The sequence below is a fragment of the Atheta coriaria genome, unplaced genomic scaffold, assembly GCF_025399875.1.
Source record: "Atheta coriaria isolate IRGN ID8LTWV9N9 unplaced genomic scaffold, Caltech_Dcor_3.1 hic_scaffold_5_pilon, whole genome shotgun sequence".
Classification (NCBI taxonomy): domain Eukaryota; kingdom Metazoa; phylum Arthropoda; class Insecta; order Coleoptera; family Staphylinidae; genus Dalotia; species Dalotia coriaria.
Window position 1 is genome coordinate 3,960,629 of NW_027045447.1, and position 18,595 is coordinate 3,979,223.

At 39.8% G+C, this 18,595-nt stretch overlaps 1 protein-coding gene and 1 long non-coding RNA gene across 4 annotated transcripts in view; both read left to right on the plus strand.

Moving 5' to 3' along the window:
- The window catches only part of Appl (amyloid-beta-like protein), a 65,012-nt gene extending 53,749 nt beyond the window's left edge, over nucleotides 1–11,263 (plus strand). The window contains exons 4-8 of one of the 2 annotated variants that reach the window (XM_065302337.1): nucleotides 1,903–2,124; nucleotides 6,337–6,719; nucleotides 6,781–7,074; nucleotides 7,486–8,214; nucleotides 8,280–11,263. In XM_065302337.1, coding sequence (XP_065158409.1) covers nucleotides 1,903–2,124; nucleotides 6,337–6,719; nucleotides 6,781–7,074; nucleotides 7,486–8,214; nucleotides 8,280–8,540 — 1,889 coding nt within the window. In that variant the 3' untranslated portion in view covers nucleotides 8,541–11,263. The remainder of the gene's footprint in view (nucleotides 1–1,902; nucleotides 2,125–6,336; nucleotides 6,720–6,780; nucleotides 7,075–7,485; nucleotides 8,215–8,279) is intronic. The other variant, XM_065302338.1, reaches the window with a different exon arrangement.
- Nucleotides 11,264–11,552: 289 nt separating this feature from the next.
- On the plus strand, nucleotides 11,553–16,252 carry LOC135791796 (uncharacterized). Of its 2 annotated transcripts, XR_010548121.1 has the most exons (12): nucleotides 11,553–11,769; nucleotides 13,062–13,113; nucleotides 13,204–13,277; nucleotides 13,332–13,445; nucleotides 13,526–13,606; nucleotides 13,697–13,770; nucleotides 13,861–13,934; nucleotides 14,189–14,262; nucleotides 14,352–14,425; nucleotides 14,516–14,589; nucleotides 14,702–14,753; nucleotides 16,047–16,252. It is a non-coding gene; the product is annotated as an uncharacterized lncRNA (long non-coding RNA). The 2 variants fall into 2 exon arrangements; XR_010548122.1 differs by lacking the exon at nucleotides 13,697–13,770 and having other exon boundaries at nucleotides 11,554–11,769.
- Nucleotides 16,253–18,595: the final 2,343 nt, after the last annotated feature.

Genomic DNA, 18,595 nt, shown 5'->3' on the forward strand with positions numbered 1-18,595 from the left:
TACTCAAATATCATTTTACGAGCGCTTCGGTTCAGCGGTCAACTGGACAATATTTGCGCAACGCGAAACATATTTTAGCTGTTTTTAAATTAATTATTTATTAACACACTGTCGTTGAACGCCGCGCAAATGCATTTATTATGATGTTGACCGTATTCTGCGCTCGCCATTAACCATTTTTGCAGCTTTTTAAAACACGCGAATAAAAGTGGAAAAAGTGGGCAAAATGGTAGGGCACATAAAAACGTTACACGTTTTGTTTTTGTGGCAATTCGTGTTGCTTGCTTGCCACCGTTTGTTTCTGTTTGGCGCATTGTGCGCGCTACTGCATTTTGTAATCCAATGTAAACGGATAACGTGACGGAATGGCCGCTAAAAGATCCCAAAGTGCTGTGCGTCGCTGGCACTCTAGTGCGCGCGCGTTTTTGTTCTTTTATTAATATTTTCGTGCCTCGCGGGAACTATTTTTTCTGTCCGCGATTTAATTACTCGATCGTTAATGAGCAAACTGGGAATGAAATGCGCGCCGAGTGAAAGAACAAGTCGTCGCGCGGCGGTGTCGGAGCTGAAACGAGTTTTTCGCGCGAAACCCGAGAGAATGGAGGCGGGTTTCAGCGCAAAGGAAAACGCCAGCTTGGCTATCGTATTACGGGTACGCTTGCGCCACCTTTTCGCGCTGCGTTTTAATTAAAAAAGACGAAATGCGAAACACAAATAACGCGAAAGAGATATACGTGGCCATAGTCTTGAGCGTCCTGTGTGGCTGTGTGTATTGGAAATAGAAACGAAAACATAGAACTGGAAGCGCTGAACAAAACATGCTAAACGTCGGAAAATTTTGCTCTGTTCTTCGTGTGGCAACCGACAAAATTGGGAGCGCGTCGTGCTTTATACCTTCAAGTTTCTTTCCAAATACAAACCCGACGCAAAACCATACAAGATAAAACAAATATCGTAATATCGTTTGCATCATAAAAAAGAAGCGAATAAAATCATAAAAGAGGTGATATAAAAGCAACGAACGACATAATTCGTTGAAAATTATCGTTTTTTGTGCAAATACAATTTAATCCGATTTGTGATACGAAAATGAGGAAAAATGGATCGCAATATAAGGCAAATACATAAAAACGAACGTTCTAGGAACGAAGTAAGAAGGGGTAAAGAATGGAAGACTTTACTGAAGGCAATCTTTTTGTAGATACATAATAATACTCATAAATTTTCTTTATTAATGCTTTATTTGAATTGATTTTTAAAGCTACCATATTATTTCAAGTATCTTCTTGTAACATATTGTTATATTTTTTGAATATTGTAGTATAACAAATATGAATTGCTTTTTATGGTCATTAAGATGGAATATATTAGATTTACAGGAATTTTAATCGCACAATAAAATGTAATCAAGTCTAACGCTAAACTTTTTGCTTGTCGCTTCTTTGACTCGACGTTCTTCTGTGTAAAACCGAGACTTCTCGACCTCGAACACAATGGGCACAACGACGCTCCATCCGCCCACCATTCTCTCACTCGCGAGTAGAGTGCCTTTCAGGCTTGCCTGCCACCAGGACATTTTCTGTCGCTGGCGCTTTTCAGGTTGACTCGTTTCGGTCCCCACTCGCGTCGACGGCGCCCTCATAAATCGGACAAAAAATATGTCAAATGTCCTCTTATTCAACGCCACTTCTTCCGTTTTCCCTCTTATTTTATTTCACGCGTGTATTTTTGCCCCACGCGCGAACTTTATTATGTATGTGCGGGTTGGGGTGGAGCGGGGATGAAAATTGGAATTGTACTGACGTGGGTGGTTCTAAGAAAAAGTTTTGTTACGACATTTTTTATGCACATCTGTTCCCGTCAAAGTTGTGATGTAAATTTGTGTTCGTTTGCTGTTTATAGAAGGACCATTCCAGTCTGACGCTTTGCTGGTACCGGAGAATTGCCTCTTCGATCACATCCACAACCAGAGTAACTGCTGGACGTTTGGACGATGGAACGCAACCGCTGCGAATGCTTGTCAGGAGCGAGGACTCCAGCTGCGCTCTTTCGCAATGCTATTGCCGTGTGGAATCTCACTCTTCAGCGGTGTGGAGTTTGTCTGCTGTCCGAAGCACTTCAAAGGTCAGTTGATGCAATGGCGAAGCGTTTATTAATTAGTGTCGTGCGCACACACCCTTGGTGGTCCTTCCGCATTCCCTTCTCTGTGCTCCCTCGTGCACGCGCGTCGAGGGACGCACGTCACGTTCTCACGTGGAATAATTAAAACGAGGGCGAAATATATGAGGGCTAATTGTAAATCGCGCAGCGTGCCCTCGCTCATTAGTAATTTGTTTGTTTTACGGTCATGCAAAGAGAGAAGTGAGAGGCGTTGGTATGGCGGAGGCGCCGGACACGCTTGAAGGATGGAAAGCAATTTCGACGCGGTACGTGCACGCTTTTGACAAAAAAGTGTGTCGCAATTTAAACTCGCATTTTTCATAATCAAATTGGTTTATTGCCTCCCGTGGATCCACGCGACGGCACTGAACATGTTTGTGGCATTGCTTGTTGGCGCGTGCGTTTTTTCCCTAACTTTTAGTGCGTTTGCTTTTAATTGCGTACGCCGCTCAAAATTCGTTGTTTGCGCCGAACGCGAATGAGGATAATAATCATGTTGACGTTCAAGTTTCGCATTTGAAATTATTAATAATGGCAACAAATGCCATTCCCAGTACACGTTTTAAGTAGTTCCCTGGTTAATGTACCGTGGACGTTTAAAATAAATAACTGCTACTTGTACATAAATAATTCCTGCTGTCAGCGACGCTCGTTTTCGATTTATTAGTTTTTGTATTCTGTTTTGCGTCGGCCAGCATAGATATTTCCGTTATTTGATGTTTTCCGCAGATATTTTTACATACTTTAAAAACTGGTAACCATTCACCGCGGGTGTTGATTAACTAGTAGTGGAAATATTTTTCCGGGCGTATTTTTTGACATATATTCGTCGCTGCTCTGTATCATTGTGCAAATTTCAACTTCAATACGAATGTCTATCTGAGTTGGATTGGGCAGGCTGTTGCACGATGCGATTGCATGGTATTGAAACGGGGATTTTGATGATGCATAAAAAATGGGAACTGCACTATCGAATTGGCTATTGAGATGAAAACTAGGGGCGGTTTTCCATGCTGAGTGGACGCGCGCGGACGAGCGGATGGCGAAATTGGAACGGGCTGAGAGTCGGAAGTGTTTATTAAAAACCCAATTCGCTCCAGCCGGGCAGATTGGGAATTACGATTTTCCTATGTATATTTCTTTTTCACCAAGGTTTCAGTAGTCTAGCTTGGGCTTTACACCATATTGCGCCTGTTCAATAATCCTTTTCAATTTCGAATATCATGGAAACAAGGAAATAATATAACAGGAATTTTTTGTATGAATGAAATCCTCGTTTCGTCTAAGGGAGTAGGATCCAAACTACTCGGTTCATTTGATGAATGAATTTTTGAATTAAACGTGGCGGGATTAAGTTGTACCGCGTGCGCATTTCATTTGATATGCAAACACTTCTGGGATGTGTTTTTGTTTGACGATCAAACTCGGTCGGCGTGTAATAATGATAAAAGTTGGGAAGGTGATTTTATTACGTAATTTTCTTGCGCCGCGTTCCGCCGCGCGCCACGCCGCGCAATTACGCGGCGTAATGAAGCTTGTGTGTCGCCCTCTTTAAGGAAAATGTTGCACGGATATAAAACGGCGGGCGCCTCATCACGACCGCCTCATGAACACATCGCTGTTTTGCTTCATCGTCGCGGGAACGATGTACGGCGGGAGGCGGTGGCGCGCAGCTATCTCGTCCTCGCATTGCTAGACGACACCAGGCGGCATAACGTCATTACGTGCTGAATTTATTTTCAAAAGCGTCGCGGAAAATTATTAAAACGAACAAGGAACCTCGGCCCGTACCGCACAGCGTGGCGCACTTTACGCGCTCACGCTCGTTTGCGTTCGTTCACGCTCATAATTACGCGATTACAAATTGCGCTCGAACGCGGAATGAGAAAAATTGCACGGACATTTATTCTCTGCTTGCGCCGCGGGCCGCCCTGGCTTCGCTTCGTTGAGTGTGCTCTGCGATGCAAGGGTTTTGGCGCAAACTAGCCAACCGCAAGCACGGAGCAATTTGTTTATAACTTTATTGCCGCTTGATTAATTACGAACTTATAGCGGGTGTTTAACTTGAAGCGGGCGTCAAGGGAGCATCGCCGTCGTTGGCGGAGACGTCGGTCTTTGAACGCCCGTCCTCGAAGTTATAACGTCTCTGCGCGCCTTCCCGCAACATTGTGCAAACTGATGTTTCCAACGTTGCTCCCGTGCCGCCTCAGCCGCCATTTAGCATTAACCTGCTAGGTGGTTTTAATTAAGTTAACTCCACACGCCACCGTCGCGTTGCAGCACGTTATGAGCGAGAGATGTGATTGTGTGCGGCGCGGTGCTAGACCTTGACAACAATGGACCGTAAATTAATTTAGGACGCTGGCAATGCGTTGCATGAGCCCTGGGTTTAAGGTCCATGTAGGAAAACGTGGTGTGTGTTTGAGAGCCCGATGAGAAACTGTTGGCAACTATTTGTTCCAGAACGGGAGCTCGTTGCACCGTAGCTTGTTTGAAGTCAAGTTTTGTAGTTTCGTTATTATCGAACATAATCAAACTTCTATCGTCACAAAAAGCAAATTTCATCGTTGGCATAGCGTGGCATGGTTGGTCTTCGGTCGTCCTAACTTAGATCGTTTAACTCAGGCTAGCGTGAGCTTGTTTTCTGTGCTTCTTTGGTGCAGAAAATCAATTTACTAAAAGTTTCATCCGCGATTATTATTTTATATTGTCCCATCTTGCCGCGCACGCTTTCGACATGCCGACGATGATGCCGCCGTGCGATCGATCTGCTATAAATACACACACCCAACCACCTCGATGACCTTTTTTTATTGAGCTACTTAGTATAATTAAAAGCAATACGGACGAGGAACCACACGAGCATGCCGCAAGCGGATGGGAAAAATAAGTGCACTGTATAACGGCTCGCGTGTCCTAATTTCTCTCATGGGTACTGGGAAACCCCGAAATGGATGTATCCATAACACGGTCGCGGCTAACTACCGGATGCTGAACGAGGGGATAAGCGCAAGAGCGAAGTTGTCGCTCGGGTGTATGCGCCAGGCGTTTCGTTTTCTTCCAAACGAGATGAGTCCGCTTGGCGCTAGCTTCCTCAATACTTTCCAAAAAGGGGTTGACGTCGGTTTTAATAATGCCGCCGCGTCTTCGTTCAGTTTGATTTATGTTCTGGCAGATGAGAGCGATAAATTCGCCTCCTCCCTCGCGCTCATTGTTGAGCGGCCCGGTTTGGATTAATTAATAATCGGCGCTGCGAGCTGTGCGCCTCCTTCGCGTGTGTACGGCGGGCATAAGTTGAATCTGAATAGGATGGAAGCCGCCGCCACCGCGTTGGCGGCGACGGGATGGTTTTCCGTACAAAGTACTATTCATGGTGGCGGCGGCAGCGACGCTGGATGGGAATATTTCGCGGATCGTACGTCGCCCGGGTCGTGGTTGGCGCGGCCCTGCTGAACGGCCACGAGTCGTGCTTCGGCGGCGGCACGAAGGAGCGAGGCCTGTCGACTTGACACGTATAAATGGCTTTTTCGCGCTGAATCGAACTCTTGGGTTCTCGCCTCTTGGCGTATATATATATATACCACGGTGGGACTTGCACTGCGAGCAGTACTGTCTACTTTGGAAAAGGTTTAGTGATGCACGTATATAGCCCATACAGGACGCTGAAATACTGGTTCTTAAAAAATTTTACTTGAAAAGAAAATATTTTTATTTGAAACTCGATGGAAGCAATCATTTACAATTTAAAGTTTAATAAAAATATTTTTATCGGTTTACTAAAGAGTTATTTTATTATTTAACCGTTAGGAAAGCAATGAAATATGTCTTGCGGCTATTACAATTTCATAATGATTTTAGCGTTAATGTTTTCCGGAAATATACTGTATGTGAGACATTAACGTAGTTGCAACACACGGAGAAAATTTATAATTCTCTAAGGGAGCTTTGGGTTGATTGGATTTCGGAAGTCATGGTCCACTGAACGTGAATCTGCCCGGGATTATATCGGACATGATCCTATCGTTTCGTTTCGGCGGTCGTCCGTCTTTCGACCGTTCCGCGCCCGTGCATCTCACCCCTCACCGGCCCGGACCTGCACTGATCCACCTTACACAACAAGCGCTCTAAAGGTGCAATTTCAATTTAATTCCATGTTTGTTCCTTTTTCACGTGCAGACAACATGAAGCCGGTGAAGAAACCAATCGATCTTGCCATTCTGAAGAACGACCAAGATCTTTTGGACGCCGATGATGATTCTATGGATTCAGACGAAGACGACGACAAAGACGACCTGGACGATCTGGGCGACGACACTGAACTCGCCGATGACCCTAACGTGGACGACTTGGACGATGAAGATGATGATGAGTACGACGATTCCGATCAGGACTGGGATGTCACACCGTCGTCAACCACGTCGACACCGAAACCCACGCCGCCGCCGCCTTCGACTACTACCACCCCCTCAACAACGTCCATGCCCACGCCAGATCCCTACTTTACGCACTTTGACCCGCGCAACGAGCATCAGAGCTACAAGGAGGCGCAGGTAACGAATGTTAGAACTCTTGCATAATTGAAACGGTCGTCATTAACGGTAACGCGCATTGCTAATTCAGGAGCGGCTCGAGGAGACGCATCGCGAGAAAGTCACGCACGTGATGAAGGACTGGTCCGACTTGGAAGAGCGCTACCAGGACATGCGGGCGACTGACCCCCGTGGCGCCGACGCCTTTAAACAGCGCATGACTCAGCGATTCCAGCAGACTGTTCAAGCGCTCGAGGAGGAAGGCGACGCCGAGAAACATCAGCTTGCTGCTATGCATCAGCAACGCGTTCTGGCGCACATCAATCAACGGAAGAAGGAAGCGATGGGCTGCTATACCCAGGCTTTGAATGACCAACCACCAAATGTACGTAGGCACTACTTTGATATGTTTAAATTTAACTTGTTAATTCGGCGAAACTAATTTTAAAATCTAATTAGCTAATTATAAAAGGTAAAGTCCAATAGGAAATTATTCATTTGGTACTTTGGGCATGAGTATCAAATCAAATTGATCTCATTGAACATGCTTATTGACCTAAAATAGTATTGTTGTACTGATTTGCAATTTCAATATTTAAAATGAAAATTGCACGATTTAACTAAATGATAAATGAGAGCTTTTATAAATGATGACTATGATATTACTGGGAACGCAAATGCATTGTTCCGAACAATAGAAATTGGTCCAAAATAAACCCGATGAGCATTGCGATTTCTGTGCGAATTTGACATTTGATATTACGAATTAATTAATGTGTCCGTTTGCGTTTTGTAGACTCATCGCGTGCAGAAATGTCTGCAGAAGTTGTTGCGTTCGTTGCACAAGGACCGTGCCCATGCCATCACTCATTACAGACACTTGCTGTCGAGCAGCCTGGAAGCTGCCGCCCGTGAGCAGCCCAGAACTTTGGAACGCCTCACGGACATTGACCGCACCGTCAATCAAAGCATGCAAATGCTGAAACGCTTCCCGGAACTGTCTGCCAAGATTGGACAGTTGATGGATGACTACATCCAAGCGCTGCGCTCGAAGGACGAGACGCCCGGTGCGTTGCTCGCCATGACGGCGGAAGCCGAGCAGGCCATTCTGGATAAATACCGTGATGAGGTTGTCAGCAAGCAGCAGGAGCGCGAGCGACAGAGGCTGCAGGAGAAAGCCCGCAAGGAGCAACGTAAGAAGGAGCGCACTGAATTACGTGAGGAGAAGAAGCGCGTCGAAGCTGTTCTCGGCAAGAAGATTAGCAACTTTGACGCTGAGGACATGGAAGATGAATCGTTGCCGGAAGACAAGACCACTATGTCGTCCACCTTCGGCAGCACCGTCTCTGAAATTATGAGCAATTCGATTTCGACCGTAGATGATGAAGATGTACCACCGCGTCATCGTGAAGTTGATGATGCCGCTGTGCAGCAAGCTGTCGAGGATGTTGCTGCTGTGGCCCATCAACAGGACGTGATTAGGATTGCGCATGCAATGACTCATGATTTCGGTCATGGCGAACCCGTAAGTTTTGGTTTTCCATAATTGAAGGCTTGGCAAATAGAGTTCTAACGATTGTTTATGTTTAGAGCTACTCCGTTCATCGCGAAGTATACGGGCGTCGGGATGGTCGTAGCGTGTACTTCACACTGGCATTCGCTGGAATGGCCCTGATGGCCGCAGTTGTCGTAGGCGTTGCAGTTGCTAGGCGCCGATCAGCGCGGTCCCCACAAAGTCAAGGATTCATCGAGGTAGATCAGGCGGCTACGCCTGAGGAAAGACATGTCGCCAATATGCAAATCAACGGTTACGAGAATCCCACTTACAAATATTTTGAAGTGAAGGAGTAAGCAAACGATGCGACGGGCGTGCGTCGAGATCTGTATAACAAAATGAAAAGATTAGTGTAGTAGGGCTTTATTTTTCGAAATGCATATTTAGGCACTGGGGAATTAACATTCCCTGCTGCTAGGACTCGAGTGAAATAAGTCATTAACCAAATGCCAGGCAGACTAGATCTAACACCTCATAACAGCATTCAACAACGTAATCAACAAGAAACGTAATCAAAAACAAATATACAATCTCCAAGCAGCAGGGATTCGTTTGTTGTGTTTCGTTTTGTATGTTATTTTTTATTATTAACGCCGGTGACGCCGAGTATTTGTTACGTTTTTATTTTTGTGTTCGTTTCACGTATGCCATATCAATATTTTATTGTACGTAGTCCTTAGGTTTATAATACGAATCATTCCACGTACACACACTCACGGTTTTTGTAATTGTTGTTATGTTGTCATCGTACTTAATATTTTTCCACTCGAAATGATGCACCACGTATGAAGAGCAAACTGGGCCGCGCATCCGACGCCCGCCGACGCCGCGCGTGCCGCTGCTAGAGCACATTATAGAAAATAACCAACTTATCACCGCATAATCTATAATATAGATAGAGCTATACCTAAGAGGACAACCATAATGAAATCAATATTAACTTAAACGACGAGTTGGTTCGAAAGTGTCTTAGTAGAGTTCAAGAAAATCGTCACGCGTCGCGCGCTTTCATCGTCGGCCGCCGTCGGATTCGTACATAGCCGTAGCTTACAGAGAGTATTTATAAGCGAGGAAAAGAAGCAAAAAATAACAATAATATTTAATACTTATTTCACATGTGCAAACGTTTTTGGAATGGCGGCGAGTGCGTTACGTAGAACGCCTCCGATGCACCTGGAAGCATTCTGCACGTGTCAGTCCATGTTTTTGAAGAAAACTTTATTACTTAACAACTTTATTTGAAATTCAGATTAAAACTAAACTTGATCGATAAATATGCTACAGCAGCTGGTCCAGAGGGAAGGAATCTTTGTGCATTTCATTGCGAAGAGTGCAGGTGGACGTCGACGGCATGGGTTGTTCACGCGCGAAGATTGCTTTCTTGAGGAAAGAGCCGCGATAATAATCGTAATCATATAATTTAGTCAACGGAGTGTCGTGAGAAGTTTATCCCTATTCGAGGGGCGACCGCACGGCCTTTGTGGGCAAAGCATTCGCAAACCTTGCGAGTTGTAAGTTGTACTCAAGAACAATAACTACAAATCTAACAAAAATATTCAAGCTTTTGCGATGCGTCGTGCTTTTCGCGATACTTCATCAAATTAACATTGTAGCTAGATGTAAACGGTATATTTATAGACCCTCCATAACTTGAAAATACCTAGATTATATAAACGATGCATGTCTAACCTTACCTTGATTCAAGCTTTTTGTACAAAGTAATTATTTTTATTTATTGATATTGATTATACATAAAGTATATATATATATTATATATAAAATATACATAAACCGCTTCGTCACGGAACCGCTCCCGGCCGTATATTTAGTAAGTAACCGTTGCGAACGAGGGCGGCGCTCTTAATATTTACAAACTAAAAATATGAATATGAGACAAAACAAACATGAAAGAATTATGATATACATAATACAAAATGATACATGATGATGAGCACAATAATTAATTAAATGAATTGAGAAAATTTGCGCAGTGCGATGGGTCTATCTTAATGTTTATGTAAAAATGTTTATAAATGCAAATTTAAAATGAAGAGTTTGCAGAGAAAACGCGTTAGGCAGGCATATGAAAAATCTTAAATCTTGCAATCGATTATGCATAACACATAAATATATTTAAGCCAATAATTTTTGGGTCCGTTATGGAAATAATTTGGAAATACTCTTCGCACGTCTGTGAATATACTACTTGAAACTAACTTGTATGTCTTTCTTTCGACAATGAGTGTGTTTTTTACCGTTTCCGTGCATACATCATAATGGTATTGAATTTGAATTCGTGCGTTCGTTATTATTTTAAATTTAAAACTCATGGATTGCAAAGCATACAAACAAGTTTTAAACAAAAGCAAATCATACTGGTGCAAACGTACGAATTCGACGCAGAGGTGAATGCAAGTTTACTTTTCGTTGAATTCGCGTACGTGAAAATATCTTTGCGAGAACGCAACGTTTTGTCCATACTTACGTACTACACGTGTAACGACAGCATTTGTTTCCAATATTCTAATTATTACGTTCACACAACACAGCCGTCGAGTCATTGATTGATTGGTGAATGTAACAAGCAAACCGATGTTCTTTATATCTTACTACGAATCTCTGACTATCTATCAATAGCATAATAATAAAATAAAATTAACGATAGATAGTGAAGAATCTAAAGAATTAATTAATGAAAAAGTGTGTCGTTCGATGTGAATACAATATAAAACATAGCGTTTAGGTTCTTATAAAAGAAAAATGATCAAAATTGATATGTTGAAAACGAAATAATATGCATTCTTGGGATCATTATGTGTTTAATGTCCAAAAACAAAGCGAAATAATCTAAGCGTGAACATTCAACACCGTTTTCGTCTTATTAAAATTATAACTGCAAACATGATCGATCCGCAAATTGAAAATTATTAGTGTTAGACACCTAGTAAGTATATGTTTTGTGGCCATGTAATTTTAAATTTAATGTAATAAAGAATTAATTATTTTAGATTTACTCAAATGGGGCATTTTTAATTTAGCGCATATATTACTTTTGAAAGGAAAACATAATTTACTATTAAGTTAGTTTGTTACTTATTCCGTACTTTCTTTCAAAGTTTTAGAAGTTAGGCATACTGTCCACACCGATCGCAAAAATGCATGAATATTCAATTGCAGACTACTTGTAATCGTCACAAACATATCGTGGACAGTGTGCCTTAGTTTCTGGGTACAGAATAGAATAGTTTTTGTTGTTGGTTTATCAGCGTTCGTGGCCAAACCACTTTTTTGCAGTGCAGAGCGCGCACCTAGTCGCGTGATGTTAGTGCGAGCCGGGTACGCGCCCGGCATCTAGTTTGTTCCTGATCGTCGGCGGGTAGGCGCGTGTACCTCGTGGCTAGCCATGTTTCTTGAGTATTTAATTCAGTGTGTGTTATATTTGATCGACATTTGCTAGCAGAATATTGGTGAAATGCAAGTCAATTCTCGTATTGCCCATATGGATATCGTCAGTGATCAACTGAGGTAAGTATCACATTAAAAAATTAAATTATTTTGCTTTAAAATGCACATCAAGTGCGTGCACAAGTACTCGTGTTCACAATTTCGTTGGGCACGCTTATCAGTGTTGGTTAACAAACAACTTTTTTTAACTCTTTAAACATAGTTCGACAATGCGTGCGCTCTTTCATCATTTTATTTTCGATTTCAACTACATATATACACTTATCTAATGTTGCTTCGAAATGTTACGCGAAATATTCACAGGGCGTCAGGACCATCAAAGTAAAAACTTGCCCCGATACGAAGGGGCCACGGACTAGGGATTGGAATTATTTATATTAATTTTTGATTTTTCCTGCCGATCGGATGAAGCTTCAAAGTTTAGTTATTTTATAGGCTAAGAGCCGGTGACGGCCAGACTTTCGTCATTTTAGAAAAGATGTGTGTACCCAACACAGCAAAGAACGATCCCCAATTATGAAACCTGGATCGTGGTTTCTTTGGCAGTAAACAGCCAACAAAGATGTACCAATTATGATGTCAAATTCGTTATTTTAGCAAACTCAATTTTTGCATATTTTATTCGTAACATTATTATCACATGCGCTGCTCATTGCCAGCCACTTGTTATGGTTCCAACCCCCACCCGACACCCTTAAACTAGAATTTTCCAAACTTCCATAATCTACAATTTTCTGGTTGTTATCTCTTTTAGTTTGGAAGATATTCACTGTCGAAAATCCTGGAAATAAATTATCAAGCACCCCACCATTGGCAATTTTTGCTTAAGAATTAAAATTTCATATTTCACTATCCGTTTTAACTATCCTATCTTAAGAGCATAGGCCATAAATTAAGACGCTGCGATCGGATCCTATTTATCTCTTTTAGTTTACGAGATATTCGCGATTGTATAAAATGGACAAAAATTGAAAAATGTCACTTTTTAGTACTTTTAGTCGCGTTTTTTGACCTTTTACTGTTGGAAATATAATTATTTTATAGTTTTATCTGATAATTTTTCAGTCTTTCATAATCAGCAATTTGTTGGTTGCTATCTCTTTTAGGTTAAGAGATATTAATTATCGAAAATAGTCGATAAAAATTATCAAGCCCCCCCCCCCCCCCCTTGGCAATTTTATCTTAAGAATTAAAACTTCATCTCTCAGATTTCCGTTTTAACTATCCTATCTTATAGAGAATAGTCCGTAGATTAAGACGCTGCAATTCAATCCTAATTATCTCTTTTAGTTTACGAGATACCGCCAAAATTGCATTTTTATGTTCGAAGGACTAATTTCTGCTGGTTTTAGGAATTTTGCACTTGAGTCTGACATCGTAGAACCACCATTCTTTCATTTGATTGTAAGTATTAAATTTCTTTATCATTTATTTAATTAACTTTTGTCATTATGTCTCAAATTGACCCCCAAAATTGCATTTTTATGTTTGAAGGACTTATTTCTGCTGGTTTTAAGGATTTTGCACCTGAGTCTGACATTGTACAAGGACCATTTTTGCATTAGATTGTAAGTTTGAAATTTTTTTATCATTTTCCTTATTAACTTTTGTGATTTTCTCAGAAATTGACCCACAAAATGGCATTTTTATGTTTGAAGGACCAATTTTTGCTGGTTTTAAGGATTTTGCACCTGAGTCTGACTTTGTAGAAGGACCATTTTTACATCATGTTTTATGTATTAAATTTCTTTATCATTTTCCTAATTAACTTTTGTGATTATCTCTCAAATTGACCCCCAAAATTGCATTTTTTTAGTTTGAAGGACCAATTTTTGAAGGTTTTAAGGATTATGCACCTGAGTCTGACACCCTAGAAGGACCAATTTTACATTATGTTGTAAGTATTTAATTTTTGTATCGTTTTCGTAATTAACCTTTGTGATTTTCTCATAAATTGACCCCCAAATATGCATTTTTATGTTTGAAGGACCAATTTCTGCTGGTATTAAGGATTTTGCACCTGAGTCTGACTTCGTAGAAGAACCATTTTTGCATCATATTGTAAGTACTAAATTTCTTTATCATCTTCCTAAATAACTTTTGTGATTATCTTACAAATTGACTCCCAAAATTGCATTTCTATGTTTGAAGGACCAATTTCTGCTGGTTTTAAAGATTTTTCACCTGAATCTAACGACGTAGAAGGACCATTTCATCATCAGATTGTAAGTATTAAATTTCTTTATCATTTTCCTAATTTACTTTTGTCATTATGTCTCAAATTGGCCCCCAAAATTGCATTTTTATGGTCGAAGGACTAATTTCTGCTGATTTTAGGAATTTTGCACGTGAGTCTGACATCGTAGAACGACCATTCTTTCATTTGATTATAAGTACTAAATTTCTTTATCATTTTCCTAAATAACTTTTGTGATTATGTCACAAATTGACCCCCAAAATTGTATTTTTTTGTTTGAAGGACCAATTTTTGAAGGTTTTAAGGATTTTGCACCTGAGTCTTACATCGTAGAAAGACCATTTTTGCATCATATTGTAAGTATTAAATTTGTTTATCATTTTCCTAATTAACTTTTGTGATTATCTCTCAAATTGACCCCCAAAATTGCATTTTTTGTTTGAAGGACCAATTTTTAAAGGTTTTAAGGATTTTGCACCTGAGTATGACATCGTATAAGGACCAGTCTATCATCAGATTGTAAGCATTAAATTTCTTTATCATTTTCCTACTTAACTTTTGTGATTATCTCTCAAATTGACCCCCAAAATTGCATTTTTTTGTTTGAAGGACCAATTTTTAAAGGTTTTAAGGATTTTGCACCTGAGTATGTCATCGTATAAGGACCATTCTATTATCAGATTGTAAGTATTAAATTTCTTTATCATTTTCCTAATTAAGTTTTGTGATTATCTTACAAATTGACTCCCAAAATTGCATTTTTATGTTTGAAGGACTAATTTTTTGGGGTTTTAGGGATTTTGCACCTGAGTCTGACATCGTTGAAGGACCATTCTTGCATCAGATTGTAAGTATTAAATTTCTTTATAATTTTCATTAGGAACTTTTATCAGGTCGCAGAAGAGCGACAAAAATGTATTTAGGTGTTCGAAAGGCTGTTTATTTTTTTGCTTCTTTAACTATCCTCGTAATATCAGCGGTAGTTCTCAAGATGTAGAATTTAATATTTCCCCGCGTTGTATTCTATTGTTGTAGGAAATACATCTGGGAAGCTTGTATTGTTAGAACATTTGTAAGTTTCGTACGTTTGAATATCGGTAAGAAATTATTTTCCTAAATAACTTCTTCAAGTAATAATAAATATGCTCATTTGTGTTGTCAAACCAAATTCAAATTTGTAATTTAATACCACTTCAAAATAAAATATTATTTAATGTCATGGATTCACGTATCACAAATTCTTTATAAATAGAAATGTCTGTTGTAGGCCCGCGTGCATTTTGGCTTGTTTTTGTGGTTATATATAATATGGATAGTTGATTAATTTATTTTCCAAAATGTGAGTGTGATAGAAATATAAAATGAGGTGAGCTAGAGCAAGAGAGAAAAACTTTAAAAATTTTGTTCAATTAATGTTATTTATATGATCCGTAAATTTTCGTCACTTTGTTTATGTTTTCTGTTCGGCCTTGGCTTGCGCACCACACTGTGTGCTTGCAATTGAACAGCAATGTGCCGGTCGCCAGCTTCAATTGGCAATTCGCTGTGCTGCTCAGTACATCTTGCACTGGTTTGTTGGTAATACGCGTTTTGCTTTGCTTGAGGGTTAAATTATTAGTTTCTCAATTTTACACCTTTCCTTTTAAAATTGTTTATACTTGTTTACTTCTAGTATAACTCGGTACCGCAGTATTATCAGCATGTGCATTGCTGCTGCTGTTCTTCCAGTTTAGTTCGTCGTGTACTGTTGTGCGACGTGCCCGGGTTCTATTTATCCGTCGATCCTCCTCGCGACTATTAGCATGTCAAGAGATTAATACGGTTCAAGCAATAGAATTGTTTGGTGATCGGTTGCCATCGACTACTGACTAAATGATTTATCGCGCTTCAACTCCAGAATTAGTACATTGCGCACATTTTCTTGATTGCTATTTGTGTTATGTAATTGAGTATGTAGAACTTGAGAACTTATTTTATTGTGTATATAACTTTGCTGTATTGTCTTATGTATTAATGTGTACATATATGTTTGTTGTACTGTCCACGTAGAATTCCTTTTTATATGTAAATGTTTTGTATTGTATTGTAGTTGTTTGTGTTTTAATGTTTGCTTACACCTTTTTTTGTGTGTTTTAATTAGTATAAATAAACAACGTCGGTGGCTGTAGAAGAAGTTTAGGAGCACTTGGGCCAAGGAGTCTACCGCTTCCGCCGCAGAAATGTTAGAGATGTGCGTATTACAAGGCAAGTTTTGCTTTCAGGAGATTTAAGAGCTGTCTATGATTTCCGATTTTAAAAACCTGTATGTAGTTTTTAATGTTGCTAGTAAAACAAAATGTAATATTATATACTTCTTCATATTTCTTTCTGGCTTCCCCTTTGCCGTTTGCAGGATTGATGTCTTAAATCATATTCCATATAAACCTTAAGTGCGTCGACCGTGTACAATATATAGTTGTTGTTTGTGTCGTGTTGTTGTTTTTAAAAAGTTGAATAAAGTAGAATCATAAATAGAAGAATCAAATAACAATGATAAAATCACTTAGTGGTCGAGTGGATACGTGCACCTTGCTGGCATGCTAGTAGACACGGATCGAATCTCAGGTGTAGAAGGAATTTTTCTCAAATATAAAAATAACAGGTGAAATTTGGGTTGCATATGTAAACTCAAATGAAATATAAGAGGAATTGAAATACAAGTGAAGGCGATAATATGAGAAGTAAGAAAAGTAAGTGGAGAACCAGAGAAATAGGAGAAATAGGAGAAGTAGAAGAAGGAATAGCAGAGAAGAGTAGAAGACAGAAGGATGAGAACAGAGTAGAGAAGAGGAGGAGATAGAAGAAAGAGAACAGGAGTGGATGAGATTTTTAAATTCTTGGCACGTGTCGTTATAAGACAGTCTACGGTCGATCCACGACAGTTCCCGCCTCATCCTACAGCTTCTTCTGATGTTCTGCGCTTCATCCCCTCGGAATTATCAGGTATATCAACACTTTATGGTGGGGATCATCCCTGAGTGGAGAACTCCTTATAAGGACAATCCTATGAAGTCTTGTTCAAATATTTAAGTTTTAAGTCGCCTCAAGAGAGGGACACTTAAAAATATTCTTACAAGTTCTGACCTGTAGCTGAAAATGAAAGAAGGAGTACACAAATCATACAGGTTACCTTAACAATTTTTATAGAGGGATCATACCCTGAGAGAGTGAACTCTCTTAGAGACTTGTACCTGTAATGATAGAAGGGGTGCACAAATCAAAGAAGTGAATATATCTTTCTATTTATCTATTAACAATAGAATACAAGTTTAAATTTTACAAGTCAACAGAAAACGGGCCGCCATATTGAAGCAGGACTTACGATCTGTATAGCCGCGCACATGCAAGCAAGTACTACTTTGTAAAGTTCGACCGGGATAATGAAATTAGCCAATTTTCTACGTGATTGAAAATGAACACAAATAAACAGGGTGTTACAGAAGGAAAATTTAAAGTGCAAACAAAAAACTTTAAACACTACAAACGTCGCTCGTTTTCACTGGACAATCAAGGAAACTAATATACAGAGTGTTACAAAAAGAAAACAACTTCATTTTAGAATATATGTCAACGACAAACCTTCAAACACTACACATATGGCTATTTTTCACGTGACCTAAATGAAAATTGATATACAGGGTGTTGTAAATTAAAAATTCATAGATCAAAACGGGACACTCCAAAACAACAAATGCAGCACATTTATGCATGGATGTCATAGGAAATTATGGTATAGAGTAGAGCTGCCACTTTAATAGTGATTTGCCGAATACCGAATATCCGGCAATGCTGCCGGCCGAAGGCCGAATATTCGGCACTAAGTACGACTTTTCCACGCCGTAAGAAGAGAAAACTGAACGAAAATGATAAGACATTTGAAATACACGACAGTTTCTGAACTGCTTTGAGGAAGTCGCCAAAGATAATATGCGAAATAGTAATGATGAGGAGAACGTGGAGAAGAATACTGTGGCAAATGAGATGGATTTTATTTGAAATCAAATCGCCTAGATCGGAAAAGCTGATCCTGATCCTGATCCTCTCTCGAAATTTGCTAAAGTTTATCTTTCTTCTCCCGAGTAGCGTGTATAGTGAGAGGTTATTTTCTGAAGCTGGTACCATTTACGACGAAAAGCGTAATCGCTTGCTACCGTCAAATGCTGAAAAGCTTGCTTTATCCATCACAACTTACCGATGATTAATTTTACTTATTGAAGTGGCTGTAATTTGATAATAAATACATATCATGATTAATATGATGTGTCTTTTTCTATGATTTGGTATTCGAATAATAGGTACTATTATTCCGGCCGAATACCGAATACCAAAACAAAGAGGCGCCGTGAATAGGCCGAATACCGAATAGTAGCCGAATATTCGTGGCATTCCTCTACAGAGTGTCACAAACAGAAAAATTGCAACTTGCGATTAAAAATAACCAAAACCTACAAGTATAACTTATGTTCACTAATGAAAAAGGAAAGCACAGAGTGTTAGAGAGCAGCAAATCCAAAGTTCAAGAAAGACAAGAACCAAAACTACAAAGACACCCATTTTCCAAATATCACTCAGGATACAGAAAATGGACAGATGTTATACAAAGAAAACAATTTATAATAAAATATAATATTATTTTTAATAAACGCTTGA